Raw genomic sequence first — 20,431 nt, 5'->3', positions numbered from 1 at the left:
TGAACCCCCGTCTCCCGTCTCCCTCCTCCCTGACTCAGGGCATCTGCATCTCAGGGCGGATGGTCTTCCCTGGGCCCAGGATGCCCTCTGTCCTTTTCGGGAGCACTCCTTTATCACAGCACAGAGCAGGAGTGTGGACCCAGCAGATGTGAATTCTAGCCTTGCTCTGTAGCTTGGAATAAACCATGTCTCTGCCCAGGCCTCAGTTTCCTACATTGTAAAAAAAAGGGAAAATGACACCTGGGTGGGTTGGAGGTGGGAGCACGTGACACAGTGGACCCTTTGCGAGGCTCAGATCAGAATCCCCCTTCTCCCTGTGTCCCTTCCACTGGGCATGAGGAAAGTGCATGGATCTGACCATTAAGAAACCACGACTCCAGGCCCAGCTCTGCCTTTACTTCCCTGCATCCCTTCCCTCCCTGGGCCTCAGTTTCCCCTCCACACAGGCAGGAGCTCGAGCACCTTGATTCTGGAGTCCCTCCCAGTCCGGGCTGCCAAGACTCTGCTCCTTTCTTTCTGCCCTTCCTCCTGTTCCTGCTCCTCTCCGGGGTGGCAGCGTGCATGCGTGCACACGCGTACATGTGCATGTGTGTGTGAGTGTGCAAGTGTGTGTGTAGTGGGGTCAGGGAAAGGGAGAGAGGCCTGCAGAAGATGGAGCTGGCAGTAAGGGGAAAAGGGGGGCCAGGACTTTATGTGGCAGTGGGGCTCAGAGCTTTCTCATTGGCCAGTGGCGCTTGGGGCTGTTTAATCATTAAAGGAAAGGAATGAAACCAGGAGCGCCTCAAAGTCCAGCCTGGTGGTGACTGACTAGCAGATGAGCATGGGGCTGGCAGCAATGGGGCCTGGAGCTTCGGGAACTGGGGTCAGCACTGCGACAGTTCCACGCTCAGCACTGGGTCCTGGAGTCAGCCTGCATGCCTACGACATCGCGGTCCTGGTCGTCTACTTTGTCTTCGTCATTGGCGTGGGGGTCTGGGTGAGTAGCCCGGAGGTTGGGGGTGGGCAGGGGAGGCAAAGGCAGGCTCTCATCAATGGCTGGTCATGGAGCTGGGGTCAGGGGTGGGCAGAAGGAAGGTGTGTCCAGGAAACACAGGGGCTGATGTGGAAGGGCCTTAAGGGATCATCCTTTCCAACCCCTCCTTTTAGCGATGGGCAACTGAGGCCCAGAGAGGGCTGTGACCTGCCAGAGCTCACACAGCGAGCCCCAATCTCCCGCCCGACTCCCTGACCCTGTACATCTGCTCCTTTGGCCCCATGCATCCCTGGCCTCCCCGCGTCCCATTCCTGCCCTCCTCCACACGCCAGCATCCCAGCTCTGCGAATGCTTGACTCCTGGACCCACCACACCTTCCACCAGATGGTGCCTTGACAAGGAGCCGTGCTTTCTAAAGGAGCTGGGGTGCGTGTCTCACGGGAAGGGAGCCAGGTGGATCCCAACATGCTTCTGTTCTCCACTGCTCACCAGAGCCTCCATGCCCTGGATGGGCGCCATGCTTGGAGGTCGGGGAGCTCTGAGTTCAGATGTCAACTCCAACAGGTAGGGCCGCATGGCCCTGGTGACATAAGGAGCCGTAGTTTTCTTATCTGGACAATGAGAGTATAAAGGTCTATGAGGTAAAGTGGCCCTGACCATTTAGGAGCGTGGCACATTTAAGGATCTGGCACAGCGCCCAGCACACAGCCTGCAGCAATAAATGACCGCTGTTATCTCTGCAGCAGTTGAGGGAAATGCCAGCACCTTTAGACTCCACTGTGAGGCAGAGAGTGATTTGAGCCCCAGGTCGTCACTTATGAGGCTGTGGCAAGGTCAAGAACCATCTCTGGGCCTCAGTCTCCTCATCTGTAAAGTGGGATGAACTGTCCCTGCTTCCCAGGGTGTGTGAGGAAGAGATGGGCAAACAGAGGCTCGCTGGCTCCCGGGAGGTGGACAGCCGTGAAAAGCAGAAACTCCTCTGTGACTTTGGACAAGTGGCTTCCCATTAGGGGACCTCCATTTCCTCACCTGTAACATAAATTCTTTCTGTTCTTCTGTCCTCCCCAAGGACCAGAGGTGGCACAGGAAAGTCCAAGCAAAGGCTTGACAAGAAGCAAGCCCTGTACACCAGTCACGCCGTAGTGACTAATCTGTCACTTTCTCTTGGGGGAAGAGAAGCTTCTTTCAATTTCCCTCTCCCTTCCCCTCCTTCAGGTATTTCTCTTGTCTGCAGACCCAATCAGATGCCTGGCTTCAGCATCTAATAAGGGCTTTAAATTTATCTTCCCCAACCCGCTGCCCTGTACTCACCCCCTGCATCCGAGAGAAAGTTCTTTCATTCCCCACCCCCTTTCAGTCTTCAGAGTAATTTCTCAAACAGGCCACTACTGACCACCTCCCAGTGCAGGAGAGGGTTTGCTCCAGGGTCATGGGTGGACCTCAGTGGTGTGGTCTGACATCAGGCCGGAGCAGGAGACGCCCCCGAGAAGAGTCCTGCCTCTGTCTGGGGCCCGAGTGCTTTGCATCCTCCCAGCCCCCCGAGTGGGAGTCTGGCTGGGCGGAGGGGACAAGGTGGTCTCCCTGCCATGGTAGCCTGAGGATGAGACCCCAACTCATTTCCTGAAGCAACGTTTGGACGGGGACGGGGGAGCAGGATAGGACACAAGGGTGCACAATGGCAATGAACATGAACAGCGTCGTACATTCATGAGGGCGTTTCACTCACACACACACACACACACACACACACCATTAGCTCCTTTGTTCTTCACACCAGCCCTGGGCGATGAGCACGGAGGCCCAGAGAGGGGAGCTGACGCCCCCAAAGCTACGTAGCTTAAAGATGGCGAACGCTTCAGCCGCAGTTCCCACCCCCTGTGTCCCCACAGCGCCTGCCTCGAGGGGCAGGGAATCTGGGGCAGAGGGCAGAGCCTGGGGGAGGCTCGGGAAATCCTCACTCTTGCCATTTCCTTTCCAGTCTTCCATCCGTGCCACCCGAGGGACCATTGGCGGCTACTTCCTGGCGGGAAGGTCCATGAGCTGGTGGCCAGTGAGTTGACCTTCCTCCCTCCCCTCCCCCCATCTCCCAGTTCCCGCCTCACCTACTCCTGCCTGGACCAAGGCTACAGCCTCCAAGGGGGTTCCTGGCTCTGGGCTCCTTCTCTCTGGTCCAGAGGCACCAGGCAACCTGAGAGATCTTGCAAACCCACAGCTGGGACCTGCGTGCCCTGGGCGCCTCCTAAGTGTGGGTCCCAGGCCGGACACTGGACCTACAGAGCCCACTCAGAGTGTTCCCGTCCTAGAGGAGCTCAGAGCTGAGCCGGGCAGACAGACTCATAAACAACTTGATGGCTGCTGAGCTGGAGGGGAGCATGGGGCCTGTGAATGTCTGGGGGAGGCCTCTAACCTCCAGACAGTGGAAGTGGGATTAGGAAAGATTTTCTTGGGAAAGTGACACGTAAATACTGAAGAGCAGTTAAGTGAGGGAAATCCTAGAGGTAAAATCCCACCCACCACAGGAACTGATCTTTTGAACCCCAGTCCCTCCCATCAGGCCTCCCCACTTGTTCCTTTTGGTCCTCAAAGCTAACTTCCTCTTCCTGAAATAGGACGGAAGGAGGTGGGCTCTGCTTCCAAACCAACAGCGGAGTCCTCAGCCCCAGGGGCCACTGAAGCTGGGCGCAAGCCCAGGCACGCACGCCTCACACATGGCGTGTGAGTGCACACACGCACACGCACACGCACACCACCAGCCCTCTGCACGTCCCTGTCTTTGTTCTCGCCACCCTCCCTGCCCACTGCTGGCCACAGACTCACCAAAGAACAAAGGAACCCAGGAAGCCTGCAGGGTTCTCTGGAAGGTTCAGGTGTCTGGGACAGGGAGAGGTGAGGACAAAAGGAGCGTGACAGAATCCCCAGGGATACGGGGGGCTGTGGGCCTGGCAGCTCACGGGGGCGGGTCAGGGTCGCTGGTGCCGTCAGACACCCCTCATCAGAAGAATGAAAACCCCTCGGAGGCCTTTCTGCTCAGCTGGTCCCCCCAACCCACCCCCAAATCACAGCCCTGGAAACGAGTCAGTGGGAGGCACAGAACTGGGACAGATCAGGTCTCCTCTGGTCCATCCAGGAGAACCAGTAGGGGGCCGGCCTGGACGGTCAGTCCTGCAGAGAGCAGAGCTCTGGGGTATGAGGAAACCCGCGGCCTCCGAGCATGAGGGGGTGCCCCAGAGATGGTGATGGAGCGGGACGTGGGCATGTGCACGTGGGAAGGAGGATGTGGTGGTGCCCTCCTCAGGGGGACGGGGCTGTGAGCTGAGCCGCCTGCGCTGAGAGCAGCTTCAGCCCAAGGCCGGGGCAGAACCAGCTGTGGGCGAGGGAATCTCAGTCCCACTGCCCCGCTGGAACGTGTGTGTCTGGGGTCTGTGATGATCGTCCAATAGCTTTGCACGCTTCCCTACTCAGCCAGTCCTGAGAGGTGCCTCGTTCCCCTCCCTGTGCCCCGAGAGGAGTATGGCTGGGGGCTGAGAGCGGAAGGAACTGCAGCACCCCCGTCTCAGAGGGGCCCGTGGGGTCCCCTGCCGACCTTGTTGATGGCTCCCGGAGTGATGCACTGGGAGCCCTGGGCAGCGTCCTCGAGAGCAGCCTGGGGAGCCTCTTCTTCCAAAGTAGGAGGCCCAGTGCTCTCTGCTGCGACTGAGTGATCCGGCCCAGCCTGCAGCATCCCCAGGAGCACCTAAGAGAGGGAGGGAGTGTGTGTGCATGTGTTGTGTGCGCGCGGGGGCGGAGGGGTGGCTCAAAGTCCTCAGCAACAGCCGGCCGATTGTTATCTCTGCGCCTTTGCCCTGTGCTGCCCCTTCTCTGAATGTCTCGGTGCTTTCCCTCTTCTCACTTTCTACAGCCCAGCACCACAATTTTATTAAGGTGACACAGTGTACAAGACTGGCTCTTCCTCTCCAGCTCCCAGTCCCACACCCCTCCCAATTAAGGATCCCATCTAACAATAAAAGAAAACACTAATGAATGATTACTAAGGCCTAGCACCCATCAAGCAGTGATTACAGGAGGCAGATGGCCAGAGTCGAAATCCTCATTTCGACTGTCACTTATCAGTTCTGGAACTTGAGCAAGTTATTTGCCTGTGCCTCAGTTTCCCCGAGTAGATTGGGGATAATAGCAGAACTTTCCTCATGGGGTTGTCGTGAGGAGTTGGTGAGTTAATGTATTTAGAACAGAAGCAGGCGCTTGGCCATGCCGTTCAAGTACTGACTGCTATGACTGTGGACATCATCTATCTAACTGGCATTGCCTCCTATTGCCTCAGAGTAGTTGGCTGCCTCCTGGAGAAAAATTAACTGGGGGGCTGGCCTGGGCTGTGCTCAACCCCGCGGCTCCTCCGGCTGCCTGGCCCTGCCCTGGGACCTGCCGGAACCGGGTGGCAGAGGGCCTCCCCCATCCCTCTCGTGGGGGACTCCCCTTCTCCCTTCAGCTTCCTTCTCTCTGGAGGCCCTTAGATCCATGGTCCCAGAGCAGAGCTTTATCCTCCCTACATGGACCCTGCTTCCCATGGCTTCTCTTCTTTCCCGCTTTGCCTCTCACTCACTGGGTGGCCTGGAGCCAGTGACTTCATTTCTCCTAACATTAAGCTCCTTCCTCTGTAAAGTGGAAAGATTAATACCCATCCCTCCAAATATTTGTGGAGATTGAGTGTATTAGTGCCTATAAAATGCCTAGCACACTGCCTGGCATACAGTAAGTGCCTAATAAATATCAGTTCCATTCCTCTTCTCATTGCTCCGCCACTGCATCTCCTCCCTCTGATCTCACATTTCCTGAGTTCAGGTCCTGCTCTCTCTCTGCCTCTTTCCCAGATCCTGAAGCTCGTAGTCCTGACTACAGATCGATTCAGATGAAAACTGACCTCTGACCCTTGGCCCCACTGTGCCTTGCAGATCGGAGCATCTCTGATGTCCAGCAATGTGGGCAGCGGTTTGTTCATCGGCCTGGCTGGGACAGGAGCCGCTGGAGGCCTTGCTGTGGGTGGCTTTGAGTGGAATGTAAGGAAGTTGGCCTGGAGGATTCTCATGGATAAAGGGGGTCTTAACCCAACCCACCCCACCCCATCCCATCCCCGGCCTTAGTGCTAAGAGGAACCTCAGAGGTGCTTGGGGAAGCTGCATGGTGAATCGAGAACCCATTTTACAGATGAGGAAACCAAAGCCTGGAGGACCTCATCAGAGGTCACACAGGACTGAGATCAGGCCTCTGGTCCCTTACCTCCCTGCCCAGGGTTCTCCTCTGCACAGACCACCCCTCCATCTGCATCTAGAACCTGGATCCCTTTTTCTCCCCACTCTCCCAGGCAACCTGGCTGCTTCTGGCCCTCGGCTGGATCTTCGTCCCCGTGTACATCGCAGCCGGTGTGGTCACGATGCCGCAGTACCTGAAGAAGCGATTCGGGGGCCAGAGGATCCAGGTGTATATGTCTGTCCTTTCTCTCATCCTCTACATCTTCACCAAGATTTCAGTGAGTACCTGCTCCCGTGTGGCCATCATGTCTCTCTGAAAATGCTTAGGAGAGGGCACAGCTTGTTGCTGGATGGATGGATGGATGGATGAATGCATGAATGGTTAGATAGAGGAAGGATAATAGAAAGGGAGGATAAATCCACACCCCTTCCTCACATGCTCCCACTCAGCAGTAGGGTAATTACAGATGAACGATAAATGTTTGTTGAGTGAATGAGAGTCCCTCTATCCAAAGAACTCACAATCTAGAATTCATTCACTCATTTATCTTCCCGTTGATTCTTCATTCAGCACTGAGCATTAATTGCCTAGAATGTTACCATTAGAAAGGGCCTATTCTTCCTCTGTTGACCTAAACTCAGAAGACAAACTCAGGTCAAATGATTTGCCCAGGTCCACACAGAGCACTAGCTCTGGGGCTGGAACTAACATTTGGGTTCTGTGGCCCAGTTGAGGCCTCCTGAGGCTCTGTCATGTAGTAGCCCTTGTCATGGGTCACAAAACACTCATGCAAAGGGACCAGCAAGCATGCCCTGAAGGGAACTGAATCATTCAGCTTTGCCAGGTCCAGGGCTGGAAAAATTACAGCCTCTTGTTCCATCAGTGCTTGTAAATAACCCTAAATCAGCTCAGGCAAAGGCTGCGACCCCAAGTCCTCCAATAAACCCAAACATGTGGGTATCCAGGACCTGTGTCATCTGCACTGGGGCGCCTGCCCTTCAGGTCAGCCACTGGCCCATCTGGCAGCTGAGTGGGCCGGTGCTCCTTCAGGGAGCAGTCAGGGACCCTCTAGGTTCCCACCCTCTCCCCCAGTGGCCTCTTCCCCCCACCCCCCGACTGCAGCTCCTGTCTCACGTCCTCAGTGTGCCACTTCATCCCTTCCCCGCCAGCACGTGACCTTGGCAGTGCTGCCAGATCACACGGTTGTCAGGCTCGGAGTTGTCTGCGGTGCTCCTCTGCTTTACAGTCTCCACGGCTCCTCGGTGTTTGTAGGCCAAGCCCATCCTCCTGAGCATGGCACGTCAGGCTCATCTTCATCGCACCACGAGGGCCGACAGCACCTGATATTGCTGGCAGGAAGGTGACGTACCCCGATGACCACACAGAGGGCCTTGGGTGACCGGGACTCCTGGGTCGCTGTCTCTGCAGACTGACATCTTCTCTGGAGCCCTCTTCATCCAGATGGCCTTGGGCTGGAACCTTTACCTCTCCACTGTGATCCTGCTGGTGGTGACGGCCATCTATACCATCACAGGTAGGGCCGAGGGGAGGTCACGTCGGGTGCAGGTGCCAGGAGCAGAGACAAGGACAGGTGGAGAGGGAAGCGCCAGATGGCAGGGACAAAGAGGTCCAGGGAGGGACAGAACGAAAACTGACCGGGAGAGTGAGAAAGAGAAACTGGAGGGAACAGAGAGAGGCAGACAGAGATGCAGAATCAGAGGAAAAGGCGGAAAGACTCAGTGCAACAGAGAAAAGGGGAGACAGGAAGGGCAGAAACAGGAGGAAACAGAGCCAGCCCGAGAGAGCCAGGGAAGGAGATACAGAGAATGACCGACAGCAGGGAATAGGGTGGAGGTCGGGGGACTGTCACCCGGGCTAGAGTCACCACGGGCTGCTCCAGACAAAAGCCACAAGCTTGACTTCTCCCGTCTCCTCCAGAGCCCCTCACACAGGCCTGGGCTCCCGGGACTCGGGCTCCGGCAGACTTTCTCCTGGCTGAGGTGGCCTGGAAAGATGGGGGCGTTTAAATGGGCATTGGGGCGGGGAGGGAGGGAGGCCTCCTGGTGGAGCTAACAGCACAGTAAAGGAAAAGACTTGGGATATTACCAAACAACAGCCAGAGGCCGTCGGGACAGAAAGAGAGGGACCTGAGGGCCTGTGACTGTACCAGCCTCTACCTTCTGGGGGGGCCCATGGAGCACGAGGGGCAGGGAAGGCAGCGGCCAGAGTCCATCCGCTGAGGGCTCCATGTGTTCTCTGGTCTCCCCAGTGTGGCCCAGCCCAGGGCTGGCACCCTGAGAGAAATCCCCTGCTGGTGCTGATGAGCCCTCTCCTTGGGTCCCCAGGGGGCCTCACGGCCGTGATCTACACAGACACTCTACAGACGGTGATCATGGTGGGGGGAGCCTTGGTCCTTATGTTTCTGGGTAAGGAAGAGTCCTGAATACATCCCACCCTCCCCTGTAAACTCCTCTCTGATCTCTCTCTGGCTGTCACCATCACGGTCTGATCAGAACTTCCCAGAGCACAGGGCCATGTCCCCCCTCCAGGCCAGGGCTCCCAAGGAGCAGGATTCTCTCTACTCCAAACCAGGGGTCTTGAGCCTGAGTGCCACTCCGTCTCTCATTCCCAAGTCCCATACGAGTTCCAGGCTCAGGAGTCCCACACAGGACTGGGATTCAGGGAGCTGGGGCATGTGACAGACCCCGTGGGGCCTCAAGGCTGTTTCACTCGCAGTGGTCTCTCCCTGCAGGCTTTCAAGAGGTGGGCTGGTACCCAGGCCTGGAGCAGAGGTACAGGCAGGCCATCCCTAATGTCACAGTTCCCAACACCACCTGTCACCTCCCCAAGCCCGACGCCTTCCACATGCTCCGGGACCCTGTGAGCGGGGACATCCCTTGGCCAGGCCTCATTTTCGGGCTCACGGTGCTGGCCACATGGTGCTGGTGCACCGACCAGGTGATGCCCTAACCAAGCTTGGCTCAGCCCACCACAAACTGGGGTGGGTCCTGCGGGTAAACTGGGCATGTGGATGCACAGAGGGCTGGGACTGGTTTGGGAACAGGTATGGGGCACAGTCCTCATGCTGGGGCTCGCTGGAGCTGAGCAGAACCCGAGCAGGCCCGACCGGCGCTCCTGCACTGCTGTCTTTTCAGGTCATTGTGCAGAGGTCTCTCTCCGCCAAGAGTCTGTCCCACGCCAAGGGGGGCTCCGTGCTGGGGGGCTACCTAAAGATCCTTCCCATGTTCTTCATCGTCATGCCTGGCATGATCAGCCGGGCCCTGTACCCAGGTAAGAGCTAGTCTCCCTCCGGGCAAAGTTGGACCAGAGCAAGGGCCACACACTTTCTATTAAGAACACATAGTAAGGGCTCCCCTGGTGGCGCAGTGGTTAAGAATCCACCTGCCAATGCAGGGGACACGGGTTCGAGCCCTGGTCCGGGAAGATCCCACATGCCGCAGAGCGACTAAGCCCATGCGCCACAATTACTGAGCCCGTGAGCCACAGCTACTGAGCCCACATGCCACAACTACTGAAGCCCACGTGCCTAGAGACCGTGCTCCACAACAGGAGAAGCCACCACAATGAGAAGCTCGCGTACCGCAACGATGATTAGCCCCTGCTCACCCACAACTAAAAAGAAAGCCTGCGCGCAGCAACGAAGACCCAACGCAGCCAAAAATAAATAAATAAATAAATTTATATAAAAAAAAAGAACACATAGTAAGTTCGTTAGGCTTTGTGGGCCAAACATACAGTATGTATATCAGTAGAAGAAATTTGTATCTGAATGTCATTTTAACATCCTGCTTTCTCTCTATAAGGGAAAGACCAATTGAGGCATTCATGGTGCCTTGCAAGGATATTTGCCTTTTATTAAGATATAAGGCCTAAAACCCAGAGGAGTCTATCAGGTTTTGCAGGGTAGTATGTGGCTGAGAAGTCTACCAGACACTCCTAAATCACAGGACCCAACATCCACCTGCCCTTTGACCCTCTAGACGCTGACTCCCTCCAGAGTCACCAGTGAACACTTTCCCTGTGGGGTCAGAAAGCAGGTATTGGACCAGCCAGAGAAGGCACGGGGTGATTTAGCTCTGACTGCCGTCACTTCTTCTGCAGATGAAGTGGGCTGCGTGGACCCTGACGTCTGCCAAAGAATCTGCGGGGCCCGCGTGGGATGTTCCAACATCGCCTACCCCAAGCTGGTCATGGCTCTCATGCCCGTGGGTAAGTCCCGTCCCCCCACACCATGCTGCACACCAGCTTTCCAGCCTCCTCCAATCCCCACTGCCCAAGAGGGATTGCATTAGGATGGTCATGGATGGGAAGAGAAAATGAAAACATTCACCTCCGCACCCCCGTTCCTAATACACACACACACACACACTTTTCACAAGCATCTGTAGGGCACTACTCTGTGCCCTGGTTCTGGACATGCAGAGATAAAAGGCAGGCCCCTGCTCTCGGGCTCAGTGCAGTCTGCAGGGTACCCAAGCAGAAGGCACAATACAATGTGGCCAGTGTGGGGACACGGTGGGGCTGAGGGCGCCCTAAGGAGGCACCTGACCCACTTTGGAGGAATGTGGAGGAAGGTTTCCCAGAGGAGAGGAAATGGAGCTGAGTCCCGGGGAACATCTTAGGCAGACAAAGGCGGAGGGGCTTGGGAAATGTCGTTCTGGGGATGAGGGCCCGCATGTGCAAAGGCCCAGGGATGAGAGAGAGTGAAGTCTGAACTGAAAGTCGCCAGTGTGGGCTCAGATGCAGCAGGAATGAAGACCGCCTTTGTGGGGAGGACTTGGTGGCCATGCCCCACTGTGCAGCGTGGCCTTTACTCTGAGGGCAGTGGAGGGTCACTGGGGGTTTCAGGCCAGCATGCATGATTGGATGTGTGCTTTAGAAGGATCACTCTGCATGGAGGGCTCAGCTTAGGGGGAGGCAGGGAGATAGATCCTGAGGGATTTTCAGTGGGCAAGGCAGTAGTGGTGGCTTGGACCAGGTCAGTGTCTTTAGGGATGGACAGAAAGGGTTTAGATGATATTTGTGAGATAGAATTGGCAGGACTTGATGACTGATTGTATTTGAGGGACAAGAAAGACAGAGGGATCCAAACAGGGCTTGCAGGTCTTGAGTTTACAATGATATTGAGACTGGGGACGTAGAAAGAAAGGCAGGTTTATGGAGGGAAGTTGAGTTATTCCCTCCCTCCAGTAGAACAAGAAATGAATCAAAGAAATAGTGGAGATGGGGGTGGAGGCCCAGCTATGACAGAGCAGCCACAGAGGGACTGGCTGAGGGAGGTGGGGTGGGAGGAAGGCAGAGGAAGGGGTCCAGAATAACTTGGAGGTGTCTTGTTAGGGGCCAGAAACATATCATTAACCAAAGGAAGAAGCAGGGGCCCCAGAGGAAGATGCTGGCCTAGATTTGGGACACTTTGAGTTATCCAGGGAGGCATGCAGGAGGTGGTTAAATATTTGGACTGAGGGGAAAAAGGACTGAGGTAGGGCTGGCCAGGGAGTCGTGTTTTTAGATGCTTCCTCATCAGAATCATAGAGACTTGAGATATCAGTGGGCCCCACCCTCCCTTGTTACAGGTTGAAAACAGGCCCAGAAAGGGTCAGAACTAGTCCAAAGATCACACAGCTAGTTCCTTGCAGAACCAGGAAACAAACCCATGGCTTCTGACTGTGGAAAACAGTATGGAGGTTTCTCAAAAATCTAAAAGTATAACTACCATAAGACCCAGCAATGCCACTCCTGTGAGTATATATCCAAAAAAACCCAAAAATGCTAATTCAAAAATATACACGCACCCCAATGTTTATAGCAGCACTATTTATAATTGCCAAGATATGGAAGTAACCTAAGTGTCCATCAACAGATGAATGAATAAAGATGGTGTATTTATATGCAATGGAATATTACTCAGCCATAAAAAAGAATGAAATTTTGCTATTTGCAGCAACATGGATGGACTTGGAGGGCATTATGCTAAATGAAATAAGTCAGACAGAGAAAGACAAATACTGTATAATATCACTTATATGTGGACTCTAAAAAACCCAACAACCTAGTGAATATAACAAAAAAAGAAGCAGACTCAGATATAGGGAAGGAACTAGTGGTTCCTGGAGGGGGAGGACATTGGGGTGCGGGACTGAGAGGCACAAATTATTGGGTGTAAGATCGGCTCAAAGATGTACTGTACAAAACGGGGAATATGGCCAATGTGTTGTAGTAACTGAAAATGGAAAGTAACCTTTAAAATTTGTATTAAAAATTAAAATAATTAATTAATTAATTAAAATAAAACCTTCAAAAAATTCCAGGGCTTCAGCCTCCCAGGCTGGGGCTTTAGCCTGGTATCATAGCGTCAATGACAAAGGCACAAAACACTGAAAAAAACCACTCAATAATTAATAGTCACCCTCCTCCCTACCAGGGCCCACTAACCAAGTGTCTACAAGGTTTAAAACCCAGACCGAGATGTCCAGTCTGCAGAGAACCTTAAAGATCAGCTAGTCTCACATCCCTTAATGGTGCAGATGAGGAAACTGAGGCTCAGGGAGGACAGATGACTCGGCCAAGGCCACAGGGGGCGGCAGAGGTAGAGTGTGGCCAGAACCCGGCCTCTAGTGCTATGGGTCTCCAGGATTCCTGGTTGGGCACCTCATTCAACACCGTCCCCATCCCTTCCCCTCCCCTAAACTCCTGATTCTGCTGGATGCTGCAGCCTCCATGGTTGCTGGCAGAGCTGGCCTTAACGGGACAGCTGTCCACAGAGACTTCATCTCTCCCCAGGTCTGCGGGGCCTGATGATCGCAGTGATCATGGCCGCCCTCATGAGCTCACTCACCTCCATCTTCAACAGCAGCAGTACCCTGTTTGCCATTGACGTGTGGCAGCGCTTCCGCAGACAGGCAACAGAGCAGGAGCTGATGGTGGTGGGCAGGTGCGCTGGCCCATCCTTCCGGAGCACCCCCCTCCCTGTAGGCAAAACCCCTCTCCCCTCTCCTCCCTGACCTGGGCTACCCCAAGGAGATGCGGCTGGGTCTGGGCCCTGCACTGGCAGTCAGAGCCCCTGGTTCTTAGCGCCAGCTTTCTACATGACCTCAGGTGAGTTCCTCCCCAGCTCTGGACCACTCCCCTCCCTCCAGAATAAGGAGAAAAAAATCTCTTCCCTGCCTGTTCAACTTTATCTTGGAACTGATCAAGAGGGTAAATGAGAGAAGCTGACAAAGCATTGAATCAATGAAAGGTGAACTGTACAGATGGAAAGAAGTTAGCAAGCAGCTCACCCCCAATGTCTTCCAGACCAGCTCTGGATGTCATCCCAGGATAACAGAAAGACTATTTACTCCCTCAGTCTCACCCCGAGCATGCATCCTGCATCATACCTTTGTGCTAATGACACAGGGGCGACTTATATGGTCCTGCCCTGAGGGTGCACACAGTTTAATGAGAAAAGCAGAAACATGTAATGCAGTGAGGGGCCCGCATCGATGGAGGTGTTCATAGGAAGTTTGTCTCCAGAGGATGCAGGGCTTTGAACACTCATCTGAGAATTTTGAACTTTATCTCATAGGTATTCATTTTATGCCTTTCAAAATATAACTTGGTGGCTATTTTTTCTTTTTCTCCCTGGGTTGGGCATTTATAGTTTACACAAAGTTAAGAGGCCCTTTCTGAAATCTTTGCTTCATAATTTAAGGCTCTATAACTCAGGTTTCTGGACTAACGTGTTCATTCTCTACTTGAGTTTAGATAACTTGCTCTTTTCCATCTCCCTGCCTTTGCATTCACTGTTCCTTCCATCACGATGCCTTCTGCCCACGGCTGCCATGGATCCCTACGGCCCCCTCATCTGTGCATCCCAGCCCTATGCACAGGGACTGACCATCAAAGGATCTGAGCACAGGACAGATTGTACAAAGAGGTGGGGGATAAGAGGGGAGTGAACGGCAGGTAGCTCCTGCCGTTTGGCTGCTGCTCTAGTGTGGCCTGAGAGAGAGAAAATGGGAGGGAAAGGAGAGAAGAGGACAGGTGTGCAGAATCCTTTTACCTCTTTGCTCACCTGCCAAGTCTTACTGCCCCTGATTTCATCAGTCAGTGAGGTTTGGGCACCATCTCCTGGCAATATGCATCATTGCACCCAACACACCCAAGAAAAGTTTTTCAACCAGAGGCCATTTACTCAGGTGGGTGGTGAAGGGGAAAGGAATGGATTTCTTCCTGAAAGCAGATGGGCTACACACTTTCAAAGGGATCTAATTTAAAACTTTGGGGTTTTTTGGATTCTGTAATTCTGATATTCTGGGATTTTAAGAGTCTAACTTTCTGGAATCTTTGCATTTGTGATCCTGTCTTCTCTGATTCAGCGACCATGCGTTCCCCTCCTTTCTCCCTTCCTGGTTCCCGTACATCACCTTCACCTGCCCCACTGCCATGCCGCTCTGAGCGCTCTTCACAGTGCCCTGTTCTCTCCTGGCAGAGTGTTTGTGGTGTTCCTGGTCATCATCAGCATCCTCTGGGTCCCCATCATCCAAATCTCCAACAGCGGGCAGCTCTTTGACTACATCCAGTCTGTCACCAGCTACCTGGCCCCGCCCATCACTGCCCTCTTCCTGCTGGCCATCTTCTGCAAGAGGGTCACAGAACCTGTGAGTGCGGCAGTGCACCTGTCTCTCCCAGAACACCAGAGGGTCAGGAGAGCCAGTCTGTCCATATCCTGGACTGCCCCTTCCAGGCTTCTGTCTCCCCAGCCATAGCATTGGGTCTAGATTTATTCATTCACTCAGCAGACATTAATCAATCCCACTATGGAGGCTCCAGGGATGCAATGGTTTACAAAGTTCACATAGGTCTGCCATCACTGGGCCAGAGGGAGGAAAGAGGTTTCGATATGCAATAATAGCAAAGTATGATAGCTGCCATGAGAGCAAAAAGCAGGAGCACCTAACCCATGGGACGCCTGGGAGGGGGGTCACACAGTGACATCTGAGCTGAGACCTGAAGGATTAATGGGAGAGAAAGGAGTCTTCCAGACATGAGGAACAGTGTGTGTAAAAGCCCAAGCAGACGGGAAGCTCCTTAACACGGTACGGTTCTACATGTCGGCAAAATAACAGCAAAGAGGTTGATGAAACAAAGTGTGAGCTTACAGGGGTGCCTGCACATGTGCCATTCATGAAACTGCACTGAAATCTAACAGACCCTGGGAGGTATCAGGAGGGTAACCTTGGTCACTCCCCAGGATAGCCTAGAAAAGACAGGCCCAAATTGCTGGCTGTACCTTGGGGAGGTAAGGAGCATCATGGACATGATTGCACAGGGGCCACGTGAGAGCCCAGGGCCATCATCAGGGAGACCGTAGAAACCCGTCCTCCAGTGGAGTAGTTAAGCTGGGCCTCTGCTTGGTCTACTGTTTGCAGAGCTCGAGTCGCCCTGCTGATAACTAGAGAGCACGCCAGGACTCAGTTGAATTCTGGAGGTTTCTATTCATTCCAGAATTTTTGAAAATATAAGCCTTCTGACCCTTATACATGGGGAACAGGTAGAGGTTAGGGTCCAACAGTGCTACAGAGAAGATATAGGAGGTGCCAGAGCTTTTCTTTAAAAATAAAAAGGGAAGAGTTCTAATTCTGATTTCTGATTTATCATAACAGAAAGCTGGGGAGGAAGATCCTGGCTTTCCCTGCTGATTACAAAAGCAAATTCCATTCTAGTTGAATATTAAGCACCTATCCTTAGTACTTATTAATTTGCTTATCATTGCATGTGAGTGAGGTCGAGTCACTGCTTCAGTCATTGTTCTGCAGTGGAGCCTAGTCTGACTCTGGAACCCATGCCTTTTCCAATAAACTGCTCTGCCTGCCTTTAGGTTAAGACAAAGCCTCGGCATTCATGGGGAACTTACTCAGGCAGACTTGCAAACACGGTGACAAACCAAACCGTGGCTTTTAGCTTCCTAGGGTTCCCCCGCTGGATCCCACCTCTGGACTGCCCTCTCTCCGCAGGGAGCCTTTTGGGGCCTCATATTTGGCCTGGTGGTGGGGCTTCTGCGCATGATCCTGGAGTTCTCGTACCCAGCCCCAGCCTGTGGGGAGGCAGACCCGAGGCCGGCCGTGCTGAAAAACTTCCACTACCTCTACTTTGCACTCCTCCTCTGTGGGCTCACAGCCATCGTCATCGTTACTGTCAGCCTCTGCACAACCCCCATCCCTGAGGAAAAGGCAAGTGGAGTGTTCGGAACGAGGCCCCCCCAAGTGTTCTCCTACCCACAGTGCCTGGAATTCCACCCTCGACTTTTACTCCACTGACTTGTGGTCACAGATGGCTGGGGATGGTGAGCTCCTTGGGCTGCTAATTCCCAAGTGAAAAGTAATTCATTCAATTGGAAAATTACTCAGCGGGCACCTACTCTGTGCCAGGCACTGTACTGGGCTTACGAAGATGAATGGTCCCTGCCAGCAACTGCCCATGGGGAGCAGGGATGGGGAGGGAGAGGAGGAAGACCCCAACACTAACAGTTACTCTCCCAAGAGAAAGTACAGAAGGACCAAGCTCAAAGGGAGCGGCCGAGGGCAGGAGAGGTAGTCACCCCTGGGGGGAGGGGGAGGGTCCCCGACAATGTCACTTGAGTTGGACCTTGAAGAAACAGGTTTATGAGAAAAGAAACAGTCTAGCAGAGTAAGAACTCGATTTGAAGCCCTCACCGCTCCCATGCTGATGGATTTACCAGTCCTCAGACACTGAGGCTCAGTCTTTTGAAAGCTTTTTTCTTTAGAGCACAAGGGTATTAGTTTGCTCAGGCTGCCATAACAAAGTACAACAGGGTGAGTGGCTTAAATGACAGGAATTTATTTCCTCGCAGGTCTGGAGGCCAGAAGTCAAGGGGTTGGTCAGGTTGCTTCCTCTGAGGCCTCTCTCCTTGGCTCATAGATGGCCATCTTCTCTCTGTCTTCACGTGGTCTTTCCCCTGTGCCTGTCTGTTTCCAAATCTCCTCTTCTAAGGGCACCAGTCATATTGGTGTCCTTAGGGCCCACTCATCTGACCTCATTTAACCTTAATCACCTCTTTAAAGACCCTCTCTCCGAATACAGTTACACTCTGAAGTGGGGGGGGGGTAGGACTTCAACATATGAATTTGGGGGGAACAGTATTCAGCCCATAAGAGAGCCCATGCCAGAAGTTGGTCCCTGAAACACTGGGTGGAAATAATTAATAACACTCCTTACCTTTAGAGTTCGCAAAATGACCAGTACCCTTAGTGTCACGAATTCCTACAAACAAGCAGCGTATTCACAGGTGAGCCAAGAGACTGACTTCCCCAGGGGCTCACTCCTGAAATGATCTCCCCCCACCGATTGATCCTTCAGCTTCCCCATTGTCTGCTGTCTCATTCCCACACTGAAATCCTTCCCAGTTAAAAATCCCCTCCCTGGCTCCTGTTCTCCTCCAGGTACAATTGTCTCCCTCTCTGACCCTCAACAGCAAACTTTGTGAAGAGTGGTGTCCATCGCCAGCCTCCACTTCCCTCTCATCTACTCCTCAACCCACTGAGTGGGCCTGGTGTCCCAGTGCCCTCCGGCACTGCTCACACCAACATTCCCAACAACCTTGTTACTGGTCACTTCTCCGTCTTCACCTTAAGCGAATTCTGAAGAGAACCAGACACTACTGCCCACATCCTGCATCTTGGAGACCTCTCTTCTGCTCACTGCATTTTTTTCTACCCTTCTGGCTGCTCCTCTGTCATCTTCATGGGATTTTCTTCCTGCCCCTTGAATATCATCGTTCCGTAGGGACCCGTGGACGTCTCCACTCTGAGGTCCTACAGGCTCTTCAAGCTCCTGCTGTGTGTGTGTGTGAATGACCACTCCCGCCCCCAGGCTTTATCCTCTCTCTCCCGCCATCACCAAGCCCACTCCTCCTCCTGCCGGCTCTATCTAGCTCCTTGAGGGGCACCCCTACCCACCTGAAGGTCCAGGGCGGCCCTGAGAGCCATGGTGGCTGTTTCCACTCAGTCACCACGGCCTGCAGATCTCACTCCTCAACCTTGGGACTGCCCCCTCCTGTGACCTCAAATGCTCATTTTTTCTGGTTTCACTTTTGCAACTGTCTCCAGGCTGGATCTCATCAGTTCACTCCGAGAGATCTTCCTAAAGCCCAGAACTTAGCCTCTTCCCTCTGCTTCCTGCGTGCGGTGACTCTCCACTGCCTACTAGTTTCACGTAGTCTCGGCTTCTCAGCCTGACCTCGGGAGCTGCTGTTGTGGGCCGCCTGCCTCCCTGTGTCCGGCCTTACTTCTCCCTGTCCGTGAGCTGCGGGAGGTCAGGGGCCCAGCCTGACCCGCGGTGTTTTCGGCCCCCCGCACGAGCCCTGTATGGAACAGGTGCAGGGAGTTCAGATTCTCCAAGGACGGGGCAGTCAGGCCTCAGAGCCAGGCCTCGTCCTCCAGCCCTGTGCTCCTTCCTTGTTCTCCTCGCTGCTCTGCCAGCCTCCCGGGAAGGGGAGTCCTCTCTCTCTACAGCCCGACTTCCTTCCAAAGGTCCCTGAGCCGAGGCTGTTTGTTCTCCTCCAGCTCGCTCGCCTGACGTGGTGGACACGGCACCGTCCTCTCTCTGAGCTGGAGAAGGAGGTGCAGGAGAGCACAGCAGGGACAGCGGACGTGCCATCTGGGGAGGGTCCTACAGGGGCCGGAGGGACAGAGAACCCCAGGCACGGCCAGGAACAGCCCGCAGGTAGGCTGAGGGCACATGGGGGGAGCAGTGGGGACGGACACCAGGTCATGGGTCCCAAAGACCCCATCTGGGGGGTTCGCAGGATATCACCCCTCCTCCCTTCCCAGATGGCTATTAAATGAGTAAGGCAGATGAGAGCTGAAATATTGCCCTCATTACTGATATAAAGCACAGTGCAAGGATTTGGTTTATATCACTGTGAAGTGCGCTTCCTCATGTGGAGCCGCTCGGTCCTCGTGCGGGGCGCGCGCTCTGAACTGGGTTGAACTGTGTTCGTTATCCTCGCCCCTTAACACCCTTCTCCCTGCAACACGGGGATGCTTCCGCTAGATGACGGTTTGGGGGTTCAGCGTGGCGCCCCAGCTCAGCGCCCAGCCTGCGGCTTGCACCCGGGCTAAGCTGACTGTTCCCCCTGCCTCTGCCCCCTTCCGTGCACCTCATTCCTTTCTTGGGTCTCTCACCATCTCTGTCCCGGCCCTGCTCTCTCATCATCTCCTTTCTCCAAGCCTGCCCTGCCGCTCCCCTGCCTTCCTCCCCTCTGACTTCTGTCCCTCAGCCCCACGCAGGTCCTGGGGACAGCTGCTCTGGGGCTGGCTGTGCGGGCTCTCGCGGGCCCCGGAGCAAGCGCTGAGCCCCGCGGAGAAGGCCGCGCTGGAGCAGAAACTGACCAGCATCGAGGAGGAGCCGCTCTGGAGAAGTGTCTGCAACGTCAACGCCGTCCTCCTGCTGGCCGTCAACATCTTCCTCTGGGGCTATTTTGCGTGACTCTGCAGGCCTGCTATCAGCCAAGGCAGGTTAAACACAGCCAGGCCTGGCCGGCCGGAGACAGGCTCCCTTCCCACCTCGCTGTCTACACTGAGCCCTCAGAGGCTGAGACTGCAGGAGCCCCTAAAGGGCACCCCATCCAGCCAGTACACTGACGGGTGGAGCCAGGAGGCCCAGTAGGACTCGCACTGGGTCGCCTGACTCCAACTCTTCTCCAACTCTCCAACTCTTCTCCACTACAGAACCTTTCACTCCTACCTTAAAAACACTATTTCTGCCCTCTGGTGAGTCTGTCCAGGAGCTTTTACCCTACATGTGTCATGAGGTCAAAAAAGTGGGAGATACAAGAAAAAGAGTGGCAAGAAAGTTGCAAAAATCCTCATGCATCTTTGCTCACCCATATCCCTTCCTTGTCCCCCTTCTCCCTCCTTTACTCTCTGGCTCCCAATCCCCGGTCACCTATTTCCAGCGAGAATCTCCCCAGAAAGGCCTTATACTTTCACTGGTGGCTCCGCACTGGTGGCTGTCAGACCCGAAGGCGCGAGGGACCAGGGTGGAGGGTAAACATGGTGGCAGATGGCATTTGGGCAGGGAGCTCTCCTTGGCACCACTCAAATCTGCCTCTTCCTACCCTCACATCCAAACATGCACCAAGTCTCCAGGCCTCGAGGAACTTAGAGGCCAGCTGGAAAGACGTGACTT

General features: G+C 54.3%; 1 protein-coding gene across 2 annotated transcripts; it reads left to right on the top strand.

Annotated features, from left to right (window-relative positions):
* Positions 1-814: 814 nt before the first annotated feature.
* SLC5A9 (solute carrier family 5 member 9) lies at positions 815-19,729 on the top strand. Of its 2 annotated transcripts, XM_061186614.1 has the most exons (15): positions 815-976; positions 2,952-3,023; positions 5,923-6,027; positions 6,176-6,238; positions 6,333-6,497; positions 7,649-7,754; positions 8,566-8,646; positions 8,973-9,178; positions 9,376-9,511; positions 10,343-10,450; positions 13,022-13,172; positions 14,712-14,880; positions 16,237-16,452; positions 18,805-18,964; positions 19,521-19,729. In XM_061186614.1, exons 1-15 carry the CDS (start codon positions 815-817, stop codon positions 19,727-19,729), a joined length of 2,109 nt encoding a protein of 702 aa, XP_061042597.1. The 2 variants fall into 2 exon arrangements, with proteins under 2 accessions (XP_061042597.1, XP_061042598.1); XM_061186615.1 differs by lacking the exon at positions 6,176-6,238.
* The last annotated feature ends 702 nt before the right edge of the window (positions 19,730-20,431 follow it).

The sequence above is a fragment of the Eubalaena glacialis genome, chromosome 3 (genome assembly GCF_028564815.1).
Source record: "Eubalaena glacialis isolate mEubGla1 chromosome 3, mEubGla1.1.hap2.+ XY, whole genome shotgun sequence".
Taxonomy (NCBI): Eukaryota; Metazoa; Chordata; class Mammalia; order Artiodactyla; family Balaenidae; genus Eubalaena; species Eubalaena glacialis.
Note: the sequence above shows the minus strand (reverse complement) of the source record. Positions and strands in the feature narration are given on the sequence as shown.